Source organism: Geotrypetes seraphini, chromosome 1, assembly GCF_902459505.1.
Source record: "Geotrypetes seraphini chromosome 1, aGeoSer1.1, whole genome shotgun sequence".
In the NCBI taxonomy this organism is placed as follows: Eukaryota; Metazoa; Chordata; class Amphibia; order Gymnophiona; family Dermophiidae; genus Geotrypetes; species Geotrypetes seraphini.
In genome coordinates, this window is record NC_047084.1 from 452,644,335 (window position 1) to 452,667,663 (window position 23,329).

At 44.4% G+C, this 23,329-nt stretch overlaps 1 protein-coding gene across 1 annotated transcript in view; it reads right to left on the reverse strand.

Moving 5' to 3' along the window:
• Nucleotides 1-20,861, reverse strand: part of FOXP3 (forkhead box P3) — a 52,674-nt gene extending 31,813 nt beyond the window's left edge. The window contains exons 1-4 of the mRNA XM_033961566.1: nt 20,755-20,861; nt 7,422-7,603; nt 6,330-6,465; nt 4,647-4,869 (exon numbers count right to left, since the gene is read on the reverse strand). Coding sequence (XP_033817457.1) covers nt 4,647-4,869; nt 6,330-6,465; nt 7,422-7,603; nt 20,755-20,779 — 566 coding nt within the window. The 5' untranslated portion in view covers nt 20,780-20,861. The remainder of the gene's footprint in view (nt 1-4,646; nt 4,870-6,329; nt 6,466-7,421; nt 7,604-20,754) is intronic.
• Between the last annotated feature and the right edge of the window lie 2,468 nt (nt 20,862-23,329).

Sequence of the window (23,329 nt, forward strand, 5' to 3'; positions counted from 1 at the left end):
AACTCCTAACTGCTCTCACCTTGGGTTCTGCATCCCCCAACCCTATATGTCATGGCTGTCTCTCCAAGTTAGATTGTAAGCTCTTTCAAGCAGGGACAGTCTACTAAATGTAAAAATGTACAGCACTGTGTACGTTTTTCAGCGTTATATAAGTGATAAATAGTAGTAGTAGTAATAGTAGTACCTGCCTGTGCACGGACTGTGGTTTAGGTAGAATTTAGGCATATGTAGCAGTCAGAATGTTATGACTGGCTTCTACATTTGATAAAGCAACTCTGTTGTTACTTAAATTGCATTGGTTACCAGTGGAGGCTTGATCCATTTTGAAGCCGTATACAATGATTTTTAAAATTTTAAATGGATAGGTGGCTGCCTTTGTGGTTCCCATTCTTGAATTTATCCCCGGTGTACAAGGGAAAAGAACTCCAGAGCCAATTTTTATTACATTTCCCAAATTTAGAGGGAGTACATTATAAGAAGATGTTGAATTATTTCTGACTTACCAAATGCCTACATTTTTAAATTCTCTTCCAATTTATATCAGACAGATTAAAATTACAGTAAAACCTTGGATTGCAAGTAACTTGGTTTGTAAGACAAGCAAACATTTTATTAGATTTTAACTTGATATACAAGCAATGTCTTGCAATACCAATACACACAGTGGTGCAGTGGTTAGAGCTGCAGCCTCAGCACCTTGAGGTTGTGGGTTCAAATCCCATGCTACTTGTGACCCTGGGCAAATCACTTAATCCTTCACTGCCCCAGGTACATTAGATAGACTGTGAGCCCGCCAGGACAGAGAGGGAAAGTGCTTGAAATACCTGTATGTAAACCGCTTTGACTGTGGTTGTAAAAGGCAGTATACAAATCCCTTAAACCCCCCCCCCCCCCAATAAAACTGAGCCGATGGTTCTCTCTCTGATGCTGCAAGAGTATAGTGACTGTTCTAAATGAGCAAAGTCTTGCAATACAAGTACTGTATTAAAGTTTTTGGGTTGTGGAACAAATCATCTAAGTTTCTATTATTTCCTATGGGGAAATTCGCTTTGATATACGAGTGCTTTGGATTACAAGCATGCTTCTGGAACAAATTATTCTTGCAAACCAAGGTTTTACTGTATATGTTATTTAAAAGACAATTTAAAAAACATTTTTATCTCCCTTGCTTTTCGTATTGTATCTGGAGCCTCTTCTTTGTACCCTTTTAGCTGATCTGGCTGTGGCGAACCTAACCCTGGGAGGGCAAACGGTGAAGGCTTTGGCTTTTGCGAATAATATCCTCTTGGTTTTAACCAAGGTGTGCTCCTCTATCCCGGCTTTGTTGGGTGTCTTAAACAAATATAATTTTTATTCTGGGTTTCAGCTTAACAGGCAAAAATCAGTGGTCCTCCCTTTAGATCCTGCTCTTCCTTGGCAGTGGATTGGAGAGTTTCCTCTCATTTGGACTATTAGTGCTATCAATCGGTATCCACGGAGTGTGGATAGAATTTCTCTTTATAATATGATACTTTTATCATCTTGGTTGCATTTGTTTCAAATTCTGCCCTTATGGTTTCTGTAGATACACACAAGCGGATGGTCCGTGCCATTAATATGTTTTATATGGAATAGCAAAAAAAATCTAGATTGTCTTATATGACTGTAGCATCGCATCAAGACAAGGGAAGTTTAGGTCTTTTGAATATTTCTATATTGGCTTGGGCATGTCAACTGCGTCATCTCAATGACTGGTACAGACCTCTCTCTCATTTTTCCTTTACTTTGGGGCAGGGGTCTGCAACCTTTAAGACATAAAGAGCCACTTGGACCCGTTTTCGAAAAGAAAAAAAAACTTGGAGCCGCAAAACCATTATAAAACAAATCTAACACTGCATATATTGTTTCTTATCTTAATGCTATATACAGGATCACTAAATTGAAAATAAAATCATTTTTCCTACCTTTGCTATTTGGTGATTTCATGAGTCTCTGGTTGCACTTTCTTCTTCTGACTGTGCATCCAATCTTTCTTCCTTTCTTTCAGCCTCCTGTATGTTTCCTCTCCTCCAGACCTCATTCTCTCCCCCAACTTTTTCTTTCTGTCTCCCTGTTCCCCCTTCTTTCTGTCTCCGTGCCGTCCCCCAAGCCACTCGGTTTGCTGCCACCGCAATCGGGGAACAGCCCCCAAGCCACCGCCGTCCCAAGCTTTCCCTGCAGAAGTGTTGCGCTGACCAGCATTCCGCTCCCTGACGTCAATTCTGACGTAGGAGAGGAAGTTCCGGGCCAACAAGGCATTTCTCCTCATTCCATCCAGCCTGAGCCCCATCTCTCCTTGATCCAGCATTTCCCTTCTGTGTCTGTCAGAATTACCATTCCACCTATTTTCCAGCATCACCCTTCTTTGTGTCCATCTCACCTATATCCCTATCTCAACACTTTTTCAGAATCTTCATTTGTCTCTGTCCTTGTCTTTACCCCATGTTCACCATTTACCATTTCAATGTCTTTATCTCTCCCCCCCCCCTTTTTCAGTATTACTTCTATGTCTCTATTTCACCTCCTCTTCATGTCCCCTCTGTATCTCTATCCTTATTCAGTAGGTCCTGCTTACCCTTTCTCTTCTTTGTGTCACTATCTCCATTTTCAGTTTTCCCCCCTTTTCCTTTGTTACTGCACCCTGTAGCTAGAATCTTTCCACCCTCCCTTCACTCCGGCCCAGCCCAGTATGAAATATTTCCTTTTGTTTCCCTCCCCTCTCTCTTCTCCTCCCTCACCCACGAGTCCTGCATCTGGCCCTCTCCCTTCTACCTGCACCTGGCAACACCCCCCTGCTCTGCGGCTCTCTTCAGCAACTCGTCAGCAGCAGTGATCAAGACAAGCTGCCGACATCGAGGCCTTCCCTCTACGAGTCCCGCCTTTGTGGAAAAAGGAAGTTGAAACAAGCGGGACTCGCAGAGGGTAGGCCCCGACGTCAGAAGCTTGTGTCGATCGCTGCTGCTGAGTTGCCGAAGAGAGCCGCGGAGCAGGGGATGTGGCCGGAAGCAGGTAGAAGGGAGAGGGAGATAGGAAGGCTGTAGATCTCCGGAGCATGACACCGACCCCGGCCAGGATGATTTCTTTTTCAGGCACCTTACAAGTCCAGCGTCGCGGCGGGAAATAGCCATGCTGAGCAGTGAGCTCAGCACTACACAGATGAAAGCCTTGCTTGCTGATTGGTCCGGCGGCACGGCGGGGCGGGGCCGCCGGACCAATCAGCAAGCAAGGCTTTCATCTGTGTATGTGCTGAGCTCACTGCTCAGCATGGCTATTTCCCGCCGCGACGCCGGACTTGTAAGCCGCAGCAAAGGTGGAAAAGAGCCGCAGCAAAGGTGGAAAAGAGCCGCATGCGGCTCTGGAGCCGCAGGTTGCCGACCCCCGCTTTGGGGGAATTACACTTTCTATCCCCTGTTCATTTCAGTGTGGTGCTGCATGCTCCTTCTCATGCCTGGCCTTGCAAATTTACCTTCCCATTCAACAGGCCTGGAGCTGACTCTGTGCCTTGTTAAAAATGAGGGCGGATGTTTCCCCTCTGTTGTCTATTACAGGCAATCCTGCTTTTGTACCAGGTATGATGTCCCCCAATCAGAGACGTCAAACAAAAAAAACTGTCCGATGGCCTTCTAGCCACACAAGCAGCAAAACTGGACTACCAACTCTCCAATTTACTGATAACGACCCCAGACTACAAATCGTTCAGAAAAGAAATAAAAACCATGCTATTCAAGAAATCCTTGAAGACAAACTAACACCGCAAGACTTATCCCAATTCTCTGAAGCAACCCGCTCTTCTCTTCAATTCCTCTGGAAATGGCCAGATAACTTCTTTTGTAATCCACCTTGAACCGCAAGTTATTGGCGGAATAGAAATCACTAATGTAACCTTTTTGAACAGCCAACGCTCTGAATTGAATCAGATATGAATATTGGGTACAGCCCTGATGTCCAATGTCTTCTTTCTGCTCCACATTAACTGATCAGGTATTTGTGGAATATAAGAGGAATTATTGTATTGTACTGCAGAGTTATTGTATTATGTGTACACCAGGACCGGCTCAAGACACTGTGGTGCCCTAAGCTAACTGCTGGCTCGGCCCCCTCTCTCATAGGCCCCCCTCCACCCATCTACTTCAAAGGTGATTTTCTCTTCCCTAGCACCAGCAGAATTTCATCTAATGCCACCTGCACCAACTCCAGCGTTTTCTCTCTGTTGCGCTCCACACTCCTGTGAAGACAGGATGTTATTTCAAAGGAGAGCAAAGTGCAGGAGAAGGGAAGACGCCAGGCCTAGTGTTGGTAGTGTTAGGTAAAATGCTGCCGGTTCGCAGGAGGTGAAAACTGTCTTTAAAGGTAGATGGGGGGTGTGGCCTGAGAAAGAGGAGGTGTGGCCGGACCCAGGGATGGAAAGAAATATGCTGAAAGTGTGGGAAATGCCGCCGTTAGCTGGAGGAGCAGGTTTTGGGCACTGCAAGGGAGCAGGTGAGGCAGGTTTTCGGTGCCCTGAGCCAGCGCCTCACCTGGTCCATACCTTGAACTGGCCACAATGCACACCTACGTGTATAGATGCCATTGCTCTATTTGCCATATCATGTCCAAGAAATGCACATCCCTAGCCTAGGAGCACTCACCTCTCTCTCTTATTGTCCTTTGTACTGCTGATGGTTTCAGAGCCAGCCACCGGGGACTTTCCCCACGCCTCTGCAGGAACTCGGTAGGATTCTGCAGGGGCGAGAGACGATGAGAAGCAGACAGAAGGGGCAGATGCAGCTGTACTCCTGCTTAAGACACTTTGCCTGGGTGCTGACTTGGAAGCCTGTTTCTGAATCCACTCCAAATTGGTCAGATTAATTCCTACAAAAGAGAACATGGAGAGCTGGGTCTGTGACAGAGGATATGGTTAGACTGTTGGTGACAACTGATTGGAAGAAATAAAGAGAGGCAAGTGCATCACAAAAAAAAGAAAAGAAAAATGGGGCTCTTTGTTTAAAACATTTTATTGATATTGATTGAAACCTGACATGTTTCGCCAACAGCCTTCATCAGAGGTTGGTATTGGAAATTTATCTTGTATCTTGGGACAATAAAACCTTGCCTAAGAGCTTTTTATTGTCTTGCATATTTCCTGACAAAATTGTCATTAGATCTCACAACTAATTTGTGGTCTTTTTTTTGAAATGCACATTCTTTTCTTAGTGACAATAGTTCAGGGAAAAGTGAGGGCTAATGCAGGTATTGTTAACAAGGAGAGAGAATGGGGACTTGTATGCTGCCTTTTTGTGGCTTTGGTATTTCAAAGGGTTCATAGACAACAACGCGGAAGACAAAGGCGCACGCCGACAACTGAGCGCAAGATGGAGGCGCGCGCCAAAGAAAATTACTGTTTTTAGGGGCTCCGACGGGGGGGGGGTTTGTTGGGGAGCACCCCCAGTTTACTTACTACAAATCGCGCCGGTGTTGTGGGGGGTTTGGGGGGTTGTAACCCCCCACATTTTACTGTAAACGTAACTTTTTCCCTAAAAACAGGGAAAAAGTGAAGTTTTCAGTAAAATGTGGGGGGTTACAACCCCCCAAACCCCCCACAACGCCCCCACAACGTGGCGCGATTTGTATTAAGTAAAGTGGGGGGGGTTCCCCCCACACACCCCCGTCGGAGCCCTAAAAACAGTAATTTTTTTCGGCGCGCGCCTCCGCGCTGCGCTCAATTGTCTGCTCGCGCCTTTGTCCCGGCGTGCTTTTGACCTGACACCATTTCAAAGCAGTGGGCACTAGAGCAGCACTGGGATTTGATCCCACAACCTCTGGGTACAGAGGCAGCAGCTCTACCAATGAGACATACCTTCCCCACAAGCTGAAAGGGTACACTGTTGCTCTCAAGAAAATTAAATCCATAATATCAAGTTTCAAGTTTATTAAAATTTTGATAAAACGCAAATCAAGGCTTCTAAGCGTTTTACAGTTTGTATTAAAAAGGGGGAGACAATAAACAAATAAATACCCATGGAACTATACTTGACCAACATAAAACAATAGGAAAATTGGGAGAACTACAAATTATGAGTAAAGAGTACATAAAAGGTAAACCACAATAGGGAAAATAGAGAATAAGAATTATTTAACCACTCTGGCTGTAACCAAGTCTGTTTAACAGTCAAATGCTCTTTAGAATTCCCTTAAATTTATCTAAATATACCGAAAACAGCAATTGGTGGGGAGGACCCTGTGACCCAGTAACCAGTCACATCATCAGTGTTAGAAGGGTGCACTTGTTTGTATGATTCTCCAAATGTTTTTCTTTTAATTGTTATAATTACCCTGAGGCAGCACTTGCAGCTGTGGAGGCTCCGCCTTGACTGGGACGACTCGGGGTGGCTTTGGGGTGACTGGTGTTGGGTGAGGGAGTGGTGTCACATGCAGAACTGATGGCCGAGAGTCAGTGTTTGATGAAACCTGGGAACAACACAGTCATAAAGTCTGAAAAATGACAGCACAACCAGAGAAACAGTGGAGATCTGCAAACTAGACCCCCCCCCCCTCATAGAGCAGGCAGAGTACATACGTTTCCTGCTTCCAATGTTGGTTCTCTTGAAGCAGGGCCTGGAGGTGTGGAGAGGTGCTGAGGAGTTCTGCAGATGTGACTGTCACAAGAGCGGGTGAGAGCTACAAGAGCGAGCATCCCTGGTCATGCCAAAGTGCAGAACCTCTACACCAGGGGTATCCAACCTGTGGCCAAAGGGCCGCATGCGGCCCCTTGAAGTATTTTGTGTGGCCCCGGTTTTCCTCTGCTGCCCCCGGGTGTTTACCATCTTGCCAGCTCTCTCCTCTGTCTTGCTGCAGCGTTTGCGCGGCCCCAGAAAATTTTTTTCGGCCAATGTGGCCCAGGGAAGCCAAAAGGTTGGATACCCCTGCTCCGTGGATCAAAATCTATTCACAATTCCTTCCTTAAAAATTATTAATACCAGATGTAATGAGATATTTTCAATGTAAGCTCCTCAGCCTTTATCCCTTAGAAGAGAATCAACTCTGGACAGATTCGAGAGCTCCCTGAAGTCCTTTTTGTATAAGGATGCCTTTGAAGATTAAACCAGTATTCCCAGCTCTTCAATCGTCTACTAACCAGAATTTTTTCCTTTTTCAATTTAAAGGATGCACCAGACATCTCCTTTGCCAACCTATTTATATTTCCCATATTTGTTTCTTTAATTCTTTAATTATTACAGTTCTATCCTTGTCCCTTATGTATCAGGTTAGTCTTTGTGTGTTCTTGTCCATGTTTTAAAGTGTAATAATATGTCCCCATTTTTATCATGTACACCGCTTAGAAAAATTATACACGATTTTATCTAATTTGAAATAGAAAGTGACTTTCTCTACCCCCCCTATCCTAGGCCAGTATCCTGGTGTACCTGCTGTGGCTGAGATGCTGAAGTGCTGGAGGTAACCACAGTGGCTCGATTCTGCAGTGTATCATGCTGGCCTTTCTGCTGTTTCCCTTCCACCATACAGATGAGCTGATTCTCTGGAGCCAGGGACTTGGAGGAGAGGGTTGCTTTCTGATTGCGGGTCGGCACTGAGACTGTACAATCAGCTGTAATGACAAAAAGAGGTTGGGAACCCTTTACCACAATGAAGATCCATTCTTCTCACTGATTCCTAGGACACTTGTCCAAATTTGTCTCAGATTAGTACAGACTATCAGTGGTGGTATACACATTTTAGAAAAACTTTTTAGGTACAGTACATTCAAAGCATGAAGCAGGCAAAACGAATCAGTTGGACTGCAAGGTGATCAAGAGATATCAGGGGCACTCAGGGAAGACAAGATCATAGCAGAGAGACTACATTAATTTTTTTTTTTACTTTGATCTTCACTGAAGACAGAAATTGTATTTGAATTGTTGGAACTGAAACAGACCTCTGTAAACCTAGAAGATGTAATAGGGTATTTTGACAAACTAAAGAGTAGCAAATCATCTGGAATGGCTGGCATATATCCCAGAATACTGATACAACTAAAAAATTAACTTGCAGAGCTATCTTTAAAATCAAGTAAGGTAGCGGAAGATTGGAGGGTGGCCAATTTAACATCAATTTTTTTAAAGGATTTCAAAGGTGACCCAGAAAATTTTAGACCAGTAAGCCTGAAGCTGGTGCTGGAAAAAATTGTAAAATTACTACTATAAAGAACAAAATTACTACGCATATAGAGGAGCATAATCAAAAGAAACGTCTAAGTCCGTTTTGGCCTAACTCACAAGTCGTCCAAAGTTGGACACAGGAAAAGGTCCATTTTCAAAAAACACATCCAGTATATATATATATATACTAGCTGATGACCCGGCGTTGCACGGGTATTTAATTATAGCAATAACACTGTAAATAGATTCAAATAAAGATACTTTATAGTGGTGAATGAAATTATTGTTTTACAGCTTAATAAAAAGTACAATATGCAAATAATAATGTGAAATATTTAACAAAATGAATATAATACAACTAACGCAAAACGTGATTTTAAACAAAAGTTTTTAGTTTCACCTCCAGGAGCAAGAACATATAAATTGATGGGGGACCCACCCTTGAGCAAGCAACATAGAGTTGTGGGCCGAGAGACCCCCGGAACATATCACCCCAGGTAGTGAGGGATCTGCATACCAAGTTTCGTTCAAATCGGTCAAGCCATTTTTGATGTACTGTGAGAATGGCAGCTGTTTACATTTTTTGCATTGACATGAATGGGTGAAATATGATTTTCTGTTTGTAGCTCCGCCCACGTGTGCAGGTGGGCCGCGAGACCCCCAGAACATATCACCCCAGGTAGTGAGGGATCTGCATACCAAGGTTCGTTCAAATCGGTCAAGCCGTTTTTGAATTACTGTGAGAATGGCAGCTTTTTACATTTTTTCCATTGACATGAATGGTTGAAATCTGATGTTCTGTTTGTAGCTCCGCCCACGTGTGCAGGTGGGCCGCGAGACCCCAGAACATATCATCCCAGGTAGTGAGGGATCAGCATACCACGTTTCGTTCAAATCGGTCAAGCCGTTTTTGAATTACTGTGAGAATGGCAGCTTTTTACTTTTTTTCCATTGACATGAATGGGTGAAATCTTAAGTTCTGTTTGTAGCTCCGCCCACGTGTGCAGGTGGGCCGCGAGACCCCCAGAACATATCACCCCAGGTAGTGAGGGATCTGCATATCAAGTTTTGTTCAAAGCGGTCAAGCCGTTTTTGAATTACTGAGAGAATGGCAGCTTTTTACTTTTTTTCCATTGACATGAATGGGTGAAATCTGATTTTCTGTTTGTAGCTCCGCCCACGTGTGCAGGTGGGCTGCGAGACCCCCAGAACATATCACCCCAGGTAGTGAGGGATCTGCATACCAAGGTTCGTTCAAATCGGTCAAGCCGTTTTTGAATTACTGTGAGAATGGCAGCTTTTTACATTTTTTCCATTGACATGAATGGTTGAAATCTGATGTTCTGTTTGTAGCTCCGCCCACGTGTGCAGGTGGGCCACGAGACCCCCAGAACATATCACGCCAGGTAGTTGGAATTACTGTGAGAATGGCAGCTTTTTACATTTTTTCCATTGACATGAATGGGTGAAATCTTAAGTTCTGTTTGTAGCTCCGCCCACGTGTGCAGGTGGGCCACGAGACCCCCAGAACATATCACCCCAGGTAGTGAGGGATCTGCATACCAAGTTTTGTTCAAAGCGGTCAAGCCGTTTTTGAATTACTGAGAGAATGGCAGCTTTTTACTTTTTTCCATTGACATGAATGGGTGAAATCTGATTTTATGTTTGTAGCTCCGCCCATGTGTGCATGTGGGCCACGAGACCCCCAGAACATATCACCCCAGGTAGTTGGAATAACTGTGGGGGAAGGCAGCTTTTTACATTTTTTCCATTGACATGAATGGGTGAAATCTGATTTTCTGTTTGTAGCTCCGCCCACGTGTGCAGGTGGGCCGTGAGACCCCCAGAACATATCACCCCAGGTAGTGAGGGATCTGCATACCAAGGTTCGTTCAAATCGGTCAAGCCGTTTTTGAATTACTGTGAGAATGGCAGCTTTTTACATTTTTTCCATTGACATGAATGGTTGAAATCTGATGTTCTGTTTGTAGCTCCGCCCACGTGTGCAGGTGGGCCGCGAGACCCCCAGAACATATCATCCCAGGTAGTGAGGGATAAGCATACCACGTTTCGTTCAAATCGGTCAAGCCGTTTTTGAATTACTGTGAGAATGGCAGCTTTTTACTTTTTTTCCATTGACATGAATGGGTGAAATCTGAAGTTCTGTTTGTAGCTCCGCCCACGTGTGCAGGTGGGCCGCGAGACCCCCAGAACATATCACGCCAGGTAGTTGGAATTACTGTGAGAATGGCAGCTTTTTACATTTTTTCCATTGACATGAATGGGTGAAATCTGATTTTCTGTTTGTAGCTCCGCCCACGTGTGCAGGTGGGCCGCGAGACCCCCAGAACATATCACCCCAGGTAGTGAGGGATCTGCATACCAAGTTTCGTTCAAATAGGTCAAGCCGTTTTTGAATTACTGTGAGAATGGCAGCTTTTTACATTTTTTCCATTGACATGAATGGGTGAAATCTGATTTTATGTTTGTAGCTCCGCCCATGTGTGCATGTGGGCCGCGATACCCCCAGAACATATCATCCCAGGTAGTGAGGGATCTGCATACCAAATTTCGTTCAAATCGGTTAAGCCGTTTTTGCGTGATCGCGGCACATACATACATACATACCTCCGATTTTATATATATAGATTTAAAAAAAAAAAAAATCGTCCAATTGTACGTCCAGGCATCTGATCATCCAGCCCGCTAAGTCATCTATCTTTATACCCCATTTTTGTCCAAAAATTAATCCAAGTCAAAAACGCTTAGAAAAAGACCTTTTGGAAGTGGGAGGGGCCATAAAAGTAAGGGACTGGACATCAGACATGCACCTTACTGCTGTGAACTTCACAAAAAGGGTGCCACATAAACATCTCACAACAGCTCCCTTATAGGTCATGGTGAGCCCCCCAAAACCCCCATAATCTACTAGACCCACCTATCTACCACCCCAAAAGCTCTTATGGCTGCAGGAGCCAGTTATATGGCAGTACAAAAGGGTTTGGGGTTTTTTTGGGGGGTGCACATGTTTATCCATGTATGCAGTGATTAGAATGGCTTATGGGCCTGGGTCCTCCTCTCCATAGTTCACTAACCCACCCCCAAGACCACTTAAGCCACCTCTGTGCAGCTCTACTAGGCTTTCCTATGCCAGGCTGCCAGGTGCTGATGTTCTGGAGGCAGATATGTAAGGTTGTTATTACGTTTTTTATGGAGGTGGGAGGGTGTCAGTGATCACTGGAGCTGTGTATGTGGGTCTGTACTTTGTGTCTGCAGTGCTTATCTGGTCACTTTGGATACCTTTTGTGGACTTAGACCTGGTTTTAGATGGCCTAAGTCACAACATCCAAGTTCCGTCTAGGCAGTGTTGTACAACCTTTGGTTATACATGCAGTACGACTAAGTCTAGGACAGCCCACATCCCGCCCTCACCACTCCTCCTAAAACACCCCTTTTAGCTCTGGTCGTTCAGCAGCACTGTGAAGGCCTGTCTTTTTAAATACGTCTAAAACCCCGTTTGATTATCGGCACTTGGACGTTTTTTGTTACTGATTGTCCAAGTGCCGATTTAGGCCGTATTTTAGACATTTTTCTGCTTCGACTATGAGCCCCCATACTTTACATTGGCATGGATTTAGTCAAGGGAAATCTTGCCTCACCAATCTTCTACGTTTCTTTGAAGAGGTGAATAAATATGTGGATAAAGGTGAGTCAATTGATCTAGTTTATTTAGATTTGTTCAGACAGCATTTGACCAAAGCATCTCATGACTGACTCCTGAGGAAATTAGCAAATTATAGGCTAGGAGACAATGTCCTTCTCTGGAAATAGAAAACAGACAGTAGGGTTAAATGGTCAATATTTTCAAAGAAGGATAAATAGTGGGGTTCCCCTGGGATCTGTACTGGAAACCATAGCCAGCGGAACGCTTTTTTGTTTGGGGGGGCCCCAAAAGCTCTGCCCCATAATAGTACTAATTGTAATACCATTTTTTCCATTCATTTTTCATATATACCCACAATATAATCTTATTAAGAACACATAATGGTTAACCACAAAATTTAACTACACAAAGCACACTGTGGCCCTGATTCTGTATAGGATGCCCAGGAGAGATGTCCTATACAGAATCGGTCCTACACTAAACCCCGATTCTGTAACCGGCGTCCATGGTACAGACGCCGGTTAGAGAATCGGGTTAAATTAGACGCGGCCGCTATACTTATGGCAGCAAGGGATCTCCCTGCTGCAATAAGTATAGCGGCTGCGGTCGCGGCCGCCTGTCCCATCGCCGACAGGAGGATGCCCAGTCCTCCTGCCGGAACCCCCCTGGAACCCCCCTCCCCCCCAAACTGGTAATCGCAGGCAGGAGGATGCCCAATCCTCCTGCCGGAAAGCCCGACGACCCCCCCACCCCCAAAACTAACCTCCCTCCCCCAACTAACCTTTACATGTTGGTCGGCTGGACGGGTCTTGCTGCCGTCCAGCCGACGGGCCCACCTCATGGAAATGAGACGGGCCCGCCCCTTCCCGGCCCATCCCCGCTAAATCTAAGGCCTGATTGGCCCAGACTCTAGAACATGTAAAGGTTAGTTGGGGGAGGGAGGTTAGTTTTGGGTGTGGGGGGTCATCGGGCTTTCCGGCAGGAGGACTGGGCATCCTCCTGCCCGCGATTACCAGTTTGGGGAGGGTTCCAGGGGGGTTCCGGCAGGAGGACTGGGCATCCTCCTGTTGGCGATGGGACAGGCGGCCGCGACCGCGGCCGCTATACTTATTGCAGCAGGGAGATCCCTTGCTGCCATAAGTATAGCGGCTGCGTCTACTTACAATGTAGACCAGCATTTTGCTAGCCTACATTTTAAGCTTCTCTTCCTCTACTAGGGAGACGCGTAGGGCCGCCTAGGTTCGCCTAAGGCCCTTAGGCGAGCTTAGGCGTCTTGCGGGTCTCCCTAGGCTCCCGGAGGCGCCCTCAATATAGGCGGCCTGCCTGGGGAGCATTTTTTAAAAAAACGTGCATCCCAATTGGCTGATTAGACAGCTGTAGGACGCCTACAGCTGCCTAAAATCGGGACGCACTTTGGAGAATCAGGCCCTGTATGTTTTTCAACATTCATTCCTACCAGAACACCTGGCCTTGGTCACCCATGAAGAACACAGATAACCCCTATGCAAATATAGGACCACAGACTAAAAGTACTAATATATACAAACAAAACCCTAAGACGCAAGACTGCTTGCAGTACAACCCCAGAGAAATAGAAACAAATGCATTTTTTTCTGAACAGTGCAAAATATAGACAGCAGATGTAAATTCTCAAAACTAACACATATCAATCACTAAACTGAAAATAAAATCATTTCCTCTACTCGGAGAAATTGAAAGGGGACAGGTTTAGAACCAATGCTAGGAAGTTCTTCTTCACTCAGAGGGTGATGGATACCTGGAATGCGCTTCCGGAAGATGTAATAGGACAGACTACATTAAGGGGTTTCAAAGAGGGACTAGATAAATTCCTGAAGGATAAGGGGATCGAAGGCTACAGATAAAGGAGGACACAGGAGCAAAATAGGGCATAGATAAAAGGGAAAGAGGGGTTTTTCAGGACATAAGAGACAAGGAATCAACGGGCTAGACAAAAGATCACTCAACAGGTCATGGACCTGATGGGCCGCCGCGGGAGCGGACCGCTGGGCTCGATGGACCCTTGGTCAGACCCAGTGGAGGCAAATTCTTATGTTCTTATGGTGATTTTATTTTTCTAAAGTTAAAGCAAACACTTTCACTAGAAATATGAACAGGATGTCATGAATAATTAGTGCTGCTATAGCAGCACTAATTATTCATGACATCCTGTTCATATTTCTAGTGAAAGTGTTTGCTTTAACATTATTGATTTTTCACTTTTCCGTGTGTTTTTTTGCTATGATTTTATTTTTCTAACCACCTTTTCCCAGTTTCTGGCTGCACTTCCTTCTATTTGTGCTCTTAACTTCGTATCCAATGCCTTCTTATCCATTTGCTGGTTTTCAATCCTTCTTCACTTTCTGCCCTACATCCATCTTTAGCATTAACTTTTAACATTCAATTTTCTTCCATTTTTCTGCTTTCTTTTCCAAAATCTATCTACTTTTCCATGTCATCCCTTCCCATCTATCCATGTGTACCATCTCCTCCCTCTTTCTTATTCCCTATTCCCATCTATCCATAAGAAGCATTTCTTCTTATCTCTTCCCTGCCACACTCATTGCTGTGCACTATCTCCTCTCTCTGTCTCCCCTTCCCCGCCATCCCTGTACACCATCTCATCTCTCTACCTCTGCCATGGTCAGACATCTCTGTCTTCCCCCTTCCCTCATCCTATGGTCTAGCATCTTTCTTCTCTCCTTCCCTCCCTCTTTCCGTGGTCTAACATCTCTCTTTGCCTCTCCTCTCATTTCTACGGTCTGGCATCTCTCTCCTCTCCTTCCTGCAATCTGGCATATCTCTATCCTCTTCTTCCCATTCCAGTGTATAAACATGATCTGAGTATTTAAAACAGTAAGCCTGATCACTTCCATTCGATTTTTACTATCTACTTTTGGTTTATAGAGATTGTATTTGGTTGGTCAGCTCCTGAAGAAGCACATAAGTGAAATGGGGAAACTCCGTAGAGTACAGCATGCATTACCCAAATTCAGCCAGGATAAGTTTATTGAGAATTATTTATTGAATATTGAACTATTTGTGAATTACATTTGAATATTTGACTTCCCATCGAGGATTTACACTTAAGAGGAGGATTTTTTTCTACTAATGATAGCCCATGAATGAGGAGACTGAGCAAGACAGTGTCACAGCTCAGCTTCTGTGAGCACTTGAAGTCCTTTCCTTCTTATACTGCTTTTTTAGGCAGCCACCGTGAATGCCGCCGTTTTGAGAATCTGGCCCTCAGTGAATTAATAATGTGAATGCTTTGTTTTATTTCAATAAAAACCAATAATATTCAAACAAAATTAAGGAAATAAAATCTAACCAACGCATCTAAGGGGTCCTTTTATTAAGGTGCACTAATCTACTTAGGTCCGCTAACTGATAATGAATGCCTTAGCATTTAGCATGTGCTAAATGCTAAGTCATCCATTATATTCTATGGCCGCCTTAGTATTTAGCACACCTTAATAAAAAGGACCCCTAAGTGAGATTGAGGCTCGAGTGAGTTTCCTGAATATCTTACCTTTCTCTTTCCATTTTCTTTCATTTAAGAACATAAGAATTGCCGCTGCTGGGTCAGACCAGTGGTCCATCATGCCCAGCAGTCCACTCACGCGGCAGCCCGTAGGTCAAAGACCAGTGCCCTGACTGAGTCTAGCCTTACCTGCGTACTTTCTGGTTCAGCAGGAACTTGTCTAACTTTGTCTTGAATCTCTGGAGAGTGTTTTCCCCTATATACCCTTCTTTACTTCGACAGCCAGATGAGACATTGACACATATGCTGACAGTATATCCCCTTGACTAGTATCATACATGGGAGTCAAAGGTTGCTGTTTGCACCAGTAAAAATTATATTCCAATGTATCTGCCTTTATCCTTGGCTGTTCTATATGGTTACTTTCCCTTTGACACTCCAATGACAAGTCATGTTAAATAGAAGCACATTTAAAACCAGTAGGAGAAAATATTGTTTTACTTAATATATAGATAAACTCTGAAACTAAGTGCCAGAGATAGTGGTAAAACAGCTAATGTAGCTGGATTTTAAAAAGGGTTGGACAAATTCCTGGAGGAAAAGTCCATAAAGTGTTAATAAGGTAGACATGGGGAAAGCCACTGCTTATTCCTGGGGGTTGGTAGCATGGAATGATGCTACCCTTTGAGATTGTGCCAAGCATTTGTGAACTGGACTGGCCACTGTTGGAAACAGGATACTGGGCAAGATGGACTTTTGATCTAACCCACTATGACAATTCTTATGTATGTTATTTCTTCACTCTAATGCCTCAGTCAAGTGATTACATGGCGGTTCTGGTCAGATCTAAAATACAAGAGACAATGGCAACATCCAGATCAGAATTATTGGCCCTTAAACTACAGCTGTTGACCTTCATCCACAGATGCTTACCATATATACTCAAATATAAACCAAGATATTCTGGGCAAAAAAAAAAAAAATGACACAAAAATGGGGGTCTTGGTTTATTTTTGAGTCTACACTTGAGTACTTCTCTAATTTTTTTTTTTTTTAATCAAAATTTAAACATACCAGGGATCTGGCTGTGGGGAACAGAGTTGCGGTTCCGGGGCAGGCCTGTAATGCGAGGCAGGCAGCTAGTTCCTCCCAGCGGTGGCCATGGCAGTCGTCCATGCTGTTTGCCGGCCATTGGGAGAAGGGAGAGTGAGGTGTCAGCAGCGCATCTGGATTGCGATGAATCCTGCCTTCAATCCTGATCCCACTAAACTAGCTGGCAATGAAAAAGCCAGACGCCACGGGAGCCTCCCTCTTGCAAAGTCACTATAGGCTCTGCCAATCTCGATCCTGCCTCCTCTGGTTACTTCCTGATTTTGAGGGGCGGGATCGACACTGGCAGAGCCTATAGTGACTTGGCTCCCGCAGTGTCTAACCCAACAGTGGTCAACCAAGTTCACAAGTAGGTGGCAGACAATACCCCTGTCAACATGTCAGTGCAGTCCTACCAAACCCATACAGAGCAGTGGTTTTGACAATTTAACAATTTATTGCTAAACCCAAAGCATGCAGAACTGGAGAAGAACCTGTAGGAATACATCCTATTTAATGACATAGTAACATAGTAGATGACGGCAGATAAAGACCCGAATGGTCCATCCAGTCTGCCCAACCTAATTCAATTTAAATTTTTTAAATTTTTTCTTCTTAGCTATTTCTGGGCAAGAATCCAAAGCTCTACCCGGTACTGTGCTTGGGTTCCAACTGCCGAAATCTCCGTCAAAACCTACTCCAGCCCATCTACACCCTCCCAGCCATTGAAACCCTCCCCAGCCCATCCTCCACCAAATGGCCATATACAGACACAGACCATGCAAGTCTGCCCAGTTCTGTCCTTAGTTCAATTTTTAATATTATTTTCTGATTCTAGATCCTCTGTGTTCATCCCATGCTTCTTTGAACTCAGTCACAGTTTTACTCTTCACCACCTCTCTCGGGAGCGCATTCCAGGCGTCCACCACCCTCTCTGTAAAGTAGAATTTCCTAACATTGAAATTGAATCTACCACCCCTCAACCTCAAATTATGTCCTCTGGTTTTACCATTTTCCTTTCGCTGGAAAAGATTTTGTTCTACGTTAATATTCTTCAAGTATTTGAACGTCTGAATCATATCTCCCCTGTTTCTCCTTTCCTTTAGGGTATACATATTCATGGCTTCCAGTCTCTCCTCATACATCTTCTGGCGCAAGCCTCCTATCATTTTCGTTGCCCTCCTCTGGACCGCTTCAAGTCTTCTTACATCCTTCGCCAGATACGGTCTCCAAAACTGAACACAATATTCCAAGTGGGGCCTTACCAATGACCTGTACAGGGACATCTTCCTTCTACTGGCTACGCCTCTCTTTATACAGCCCAGCATCCTTCTGGCAGCAGCCACCGCCTTGTCACACTGTTTTTTCGCCTTTAGATCTTCGGACACTATCACCCCAAGGTCCCTCTCCCCGTCCGTGCATATCAGCTTCTCTCCTCTCAGCATATACGGTTCCTTCCGATTATTAATCCCCAAATGCATTACTCTGCATTTCTTTGCATTGAATTTTAGTTGCCAGGCATTAGACCATTCCTCTAACTTTTGCAGATCCTTTTTCATATTTTCCACTCCCTCTTCGATGTCTACTCTGTTACAAATCTTGGTATCATCTGCAAAAAGACACACTTTTCCTTCTAACCCTTCAGCAATGTCACTCACAAACAGTGGCGTACCTAGGGGGGAGGGGGGAAATCCACCCCGGGTGCACGCCCCAAGGGGGTACACAAGACAGAGCTGAACGGGGATGACGGGGGACCTGCGGGGTTAAATACAACTTGAGCCGCGAGGCTTGTCTTCTGTTCCTTCCTGCCTTGCCGCGCACACATAGCCGACCGGAAGTCTTCCCCGATGTCAGCGCTGATGTTGGAAGGAAGGCTTTGCTTGAGCCTTCCCTCCGACGTCAGCGCTAACATCGGGGAAGACTTCCGGTCGGCTATGTGTGCGCGGCAGGGCAAGTAGGAACAGAAGACGAGCCTCGCGGCTCGAGTTGTATTTGGCTGAGAAAGTTGCTAAGATGAGGGCTAGGAGGCAAACGCGGAACACAAAAGGGGGGAGGGAGTGCATTTTTGGACACAAGGCATGAACTTGGGAGAGAGGAAGGGAGGGAAAGAGATGGTTGTGTATACGGGGAATGGAAGAAAGGAGAATTTTTGGTCATAGGGGGGGAGTGAGGTACTGACAGTGGCATACCAAGGTGGGGGAGGGGGTGGTCCACCCCAGGTTTATGCCCCAAGGGGGTGCACAGCTCGCCACCCTCCAGTGTTCTCCCTAGGCTGGCAAACTGTGACTGTTTAGCCACTTAAGTGCCACCGCCGCCATCGGGAACAGACCGATGCCGAGTTCTCCCTGCTTTTCCCTGTGGAGCTGACCAACTCTCACCACCCGCGTCAATTCTGACGTCGGAGAGGACGTTCTGGGCCAGCCAATCGCTACCTGGCTGGCCCAGAATGTCCTCTCCGACGTTAGAATTGACGTCGGGCGGTGAGAATTGGTCGGCCCCGTGGGGAAGAGAAGCAGGGCGAACTTGGCGCCGGCCTGTTCCCGATGGCGGCAGTGGCAGCCTATTCCCCAGCGGCGGTGACATGGGGGAGGGCAGGGAGAAAGAAAGAAAGGGGGGGACAGGGAGCCAGAAAGAAAGAAAGGGAGCAGGGTGAAACAAAGAAAGAAATGGGGCACGGAGAGAGAGAGAAAGACAGACATACAGAACGAAAGAGGGCATGGAGAGAGAGAGAAAGAAGAGGGCAGGGTGAAACAAAGAAAGAAATGGGGCATGGAGAGAAAGAGAAAGACAGACATACAGAAAAAAAGGGGGTATGGAGAGAGAGAAAAAGAAAGAAGGGGGCAGGGTGAAACAAAGAAAAAGTTTGGGGAGGGAATGAGGTCTGGAGGAGAGGAAGCATACAGGAGGCTGAAAGAAGGGAAGAAATATTGGATGCACAGTCAGAAGAATAAAGTGCAACCAGAGGCTGATGAAATTACCAAAGGTAGGAAAAATGATTTTATTTTCAATTTAGTGATCAAAATGTGTCTGTTTTGAGAATTTATATATGCTGTCTATATTTTGCACTATGGCTCCCTTTTACTAAACCGCAATAGCGGTTTTTAGCGCAGGGAGCCTATGAGCGTCGAGAGCAGTTTGGGGCATCCCTGCGCTAAAAACCACTATTGCGGTTTCGTAAAAAGGGAGGGGGTATATTTGTTTATTTTTGTATAGTTGTTACTGAGGTGACATTGCATAAAGTCATCTGCCTTGACCTCTTTGAAAACCCGCGGAATATAAATGATAATTAACATTTTTTCTGCGTACAGTGTGCTTTGTGTTTTTAAAATTTTATTGTTGGTAGATCATTTTGACTTGGCCACAAAGGTAAGAGGGAGGGAGGGGAGCTGCTGAAAGACATCTAGTAATCCTTGCAGGCTTGACTGTGCAGGGAATTATTTTTGTAAAATCAATGTTTGTTATGTGACTGGCATTATTTAGATTTTAATTTCTATGAATGAATAGAATGAAAATGATATAAAATTACTTGCTTGTTTTTATGTGCGTGCGCTGAAGAAAAGTGGAGAGAGATTGGGCTGAGGACGCTGAAGGGAAATGGGGAAGAGAGAATGGGGAGAAGACGCTGATTTATAAATTGACAATGTACAGAATATTGTTTCTTTTTATACTTTAATATAATAAGTTCAATATAAAACAATTCAAGGCTTGTATGGATGGAATCAGGCTGTTTGCGGGGATGGGGACCGAGCTTACGGGGATTAGTCCAATAAAATGGTATTTTTTATTTCTCATTATTTGTTTTATTTTTATTTGTTAATTTGTAAAGTATGTATCAGTTTTTTCAAATTTACATCTACTGTCTTTATATTTTGCACTGTATTAGAGGACATGTGTTACTGTTTTTGTGGTGTTGCATTGTATCCAGGGTCTGGTTTCTTGGCGGTTCAGTTTAACTTTTGTCTACATATTTCTATTTTTAATTTGTGATTATTCCATATTGGGCGAGGGTGTATCTCTGTTCTGTGTGTATGAAAAGAACATAGTTTTCAGTTGGCATTGACTGCAGGATCAACTGACTGCGGGATCTGGCTTGTTTAGTTTTACAATGTATGTATTGGTGTTCTAGTGCTCACTGCAGTGTTTAAGATGCTGCCTTTTCCTAGGTACACTCTTGTTGTGCGATATGTGGATTGTTACTAAAAATCATATTTTTCATATAGATGGGGGAGGGGGATGTCAAAAAATGATGGGCCCCGGGTGTCACATATGCTAGGTACGCCACTGCTCACAAACATATTGAACAGGATCAGCTCCAGCACCGAACCCTGAGGAACTCCACTACTTACCTTTCCTTCCTCTGATGACTTCCATTAACCACCACCCTCTCTGGGAAGGTGGACCCCTAGATTCTCTAGGAGGGTCTCAAGGTCATCATTAATGTAATAATCCAGAAAACTCCAAATACGTGTCCAGAAGGCATTAAAACTGCAGGGATAAGTATCCCACCTAGAACAGTAGTATTAAAAAAGGAGGAAGGCTCCAAAGCTTTACCAGCACAACTAGACAAATTCAGGCGAGAGTTTAAAGAACTAGAACTAGAGGAATTAATGAAACTTTTTAAAAAAGTAATCCTGTTACAATTTTTGTAATCTAGCAACAGAGTTGGTTGACACTTCGCTCACAAACTAAAAAAAAATGCAGACTACACGCATCCAGATTCTCAGCATTCAAGATCGCACAGGGCAGGAACACAGATCGAGTAAAGCCATGTGGTGTGCATTTACTTTTGTTTACCATTCCTCTCCTGGTAATTCCTAACATTCCATTTTCTTTCTTAGCCACTTATGCACAATGAGCAGTTTTGATGGTATCATCAATAATACCTAGATCCTTTTCCTGGGCAGCGACTCCTACATAATGCAAGGTTCCAGTGATGCATGGGGGGGAAAAGGAATTTAAGCCTAATCCACAAAAATCCCCAGGGGCCCAGCAGTCCCTCTCCTGAATACAAAAATCCTCTGGTAGTCAGTGGACCCCTCTTGATCCCCCCCCCCCCCCAAGGCTTAATAAAAACACTGGTGGTTCAGCGGACTCTCTCCTGAACCTTCAGGGCTGAACCCTACAGTTCGACAGCCCTCCTGTTCCCTCCCCCTCTCCCCTGACTATGGGTGGGATGGATGGATGGGACCCAAACTAAAAAATTTTCTGAAGTGGCAGGATGGAATAGGCATTACCTCTGGTCCTGCCTTTTCAAAATGGCAGCACCCTGCCCCTGCCCAGTATATCCTGGGATGTACTTGGAGGGACCCAAACACCATATAAGGAGAAAAACTCCTTATATAGTCCTTAAGCCCTTCTCAGTGTACCCTGCAATGTACCAGGCAAGGACAAGGTGCTGCCATTTTGAAGAGGCACAAGGCGGAATATGGAAAATGTAGGGACAGTGTAGGGCGGAATAAGGAAAATTGGCTATTTTCCGGCTGCGGAAAAAAGTGGCCTTAGTGAGCAGTAAAGACCCATATAAAGGCACGCTAAGGTCACTTTTTGCTGCGGCTTTGTAAAAGAACCCCAAATAATGGAATCCTCTACATTGAGGACTAGAGCCATAGAAAATGTTTAATCATAATACGGTAACTTTTTTGTATTACTTTGATTATAATATTTACTTTTTCATGACTTTGCTGTACATGCATTGTTACTTGATTATTGATTTGAAATAATTCCATAAATAAATAAATAAATAAAGAAGCAGCAGCAATCCAGAGAAAATGGTGTGGCACCTACATTAAGAGACATACGCTCTGCAGGAGAGGTGAGGGAGTGTGCATGTAAGGATATGATACAGACATTCAAATAACTTAAATGCATAGAAACAAACATTTTGCAGTGGAAAGAGATTGAGAGCAAGAGGATGCATTTCAAAGGGGGAAGATTCAGGAGTCACACTGGAAAATATCTCTTCACAGAGAGGAGGAGAGATGCATAGAACAGTCTCCCAAGATGCAGCGGAGGACAAAATAACAGAACCGAAGGCCTGGGATAAGCATAAAGGATTCTCAGTTAGCAAAACCAAAGGCTAGGTAGCATTTGCAGTACTGCATCTGAAACGGGTACACTCAAAAGGCCTGGACCTTATGTTCCTTATCTACCTAGTACGTCTGTGCTGTCATTCAGACTTTGACATGTGTAATGGAACATCTTATTCGTGTTAACGCAGATTATCTATGCAAAGCTAATTAGCGGAAGGATGGGTTCCTCTTCTTTCTTTTTTTTGCATGATTTCTCAGAAAAGTAAACCCACTAACATCAGAAAGGCTGGGTTTTACTTTTCTATGCCTTTGCTTTCTGAAACTCCCATTTTGTTTATATCTCATTGCGTTTTTCATTATTGGACTATCGCTGCCTAGTGTAGATATTATGACACAACACTTCCCATGACGTACATGGTACAGAATAACGTGATAATGAAAACAAAGTCTCCAAACCTTACATATCACCACAATATTTCCCCAGCTCCATTAATTTAAACATATAAATAAGTCATACATAGCTTGAAGAAAAATAATCTATTTAACCATCAAGAAAAAAACTTATTAGATAGTTCACCATTTCCAAAAGCCCACAAAGAGAGGGTATGCATTAGAGCAGGGGTGTCAAAGTTCCTCATCAAGGGCCGCAATCCAGTCGGGTTTTCAGGATTTCCCCAATGAATATGCATGAGATCTATTAGCATACAATGAAAGCAGTGCATGCAAATAGATCTCATGCATATTTATTGGGGGAAATCCTGAAAACCCAACTGGATTACGGCCCTCAAGGAGGGACTTTGACACCCCTGCTCTAATGCATACCCTCTCTATGTGCTTATGAGACAATAAACCTACATCAGTGGTCTCCAACCTTTTTCATGTAAAAGGCTGC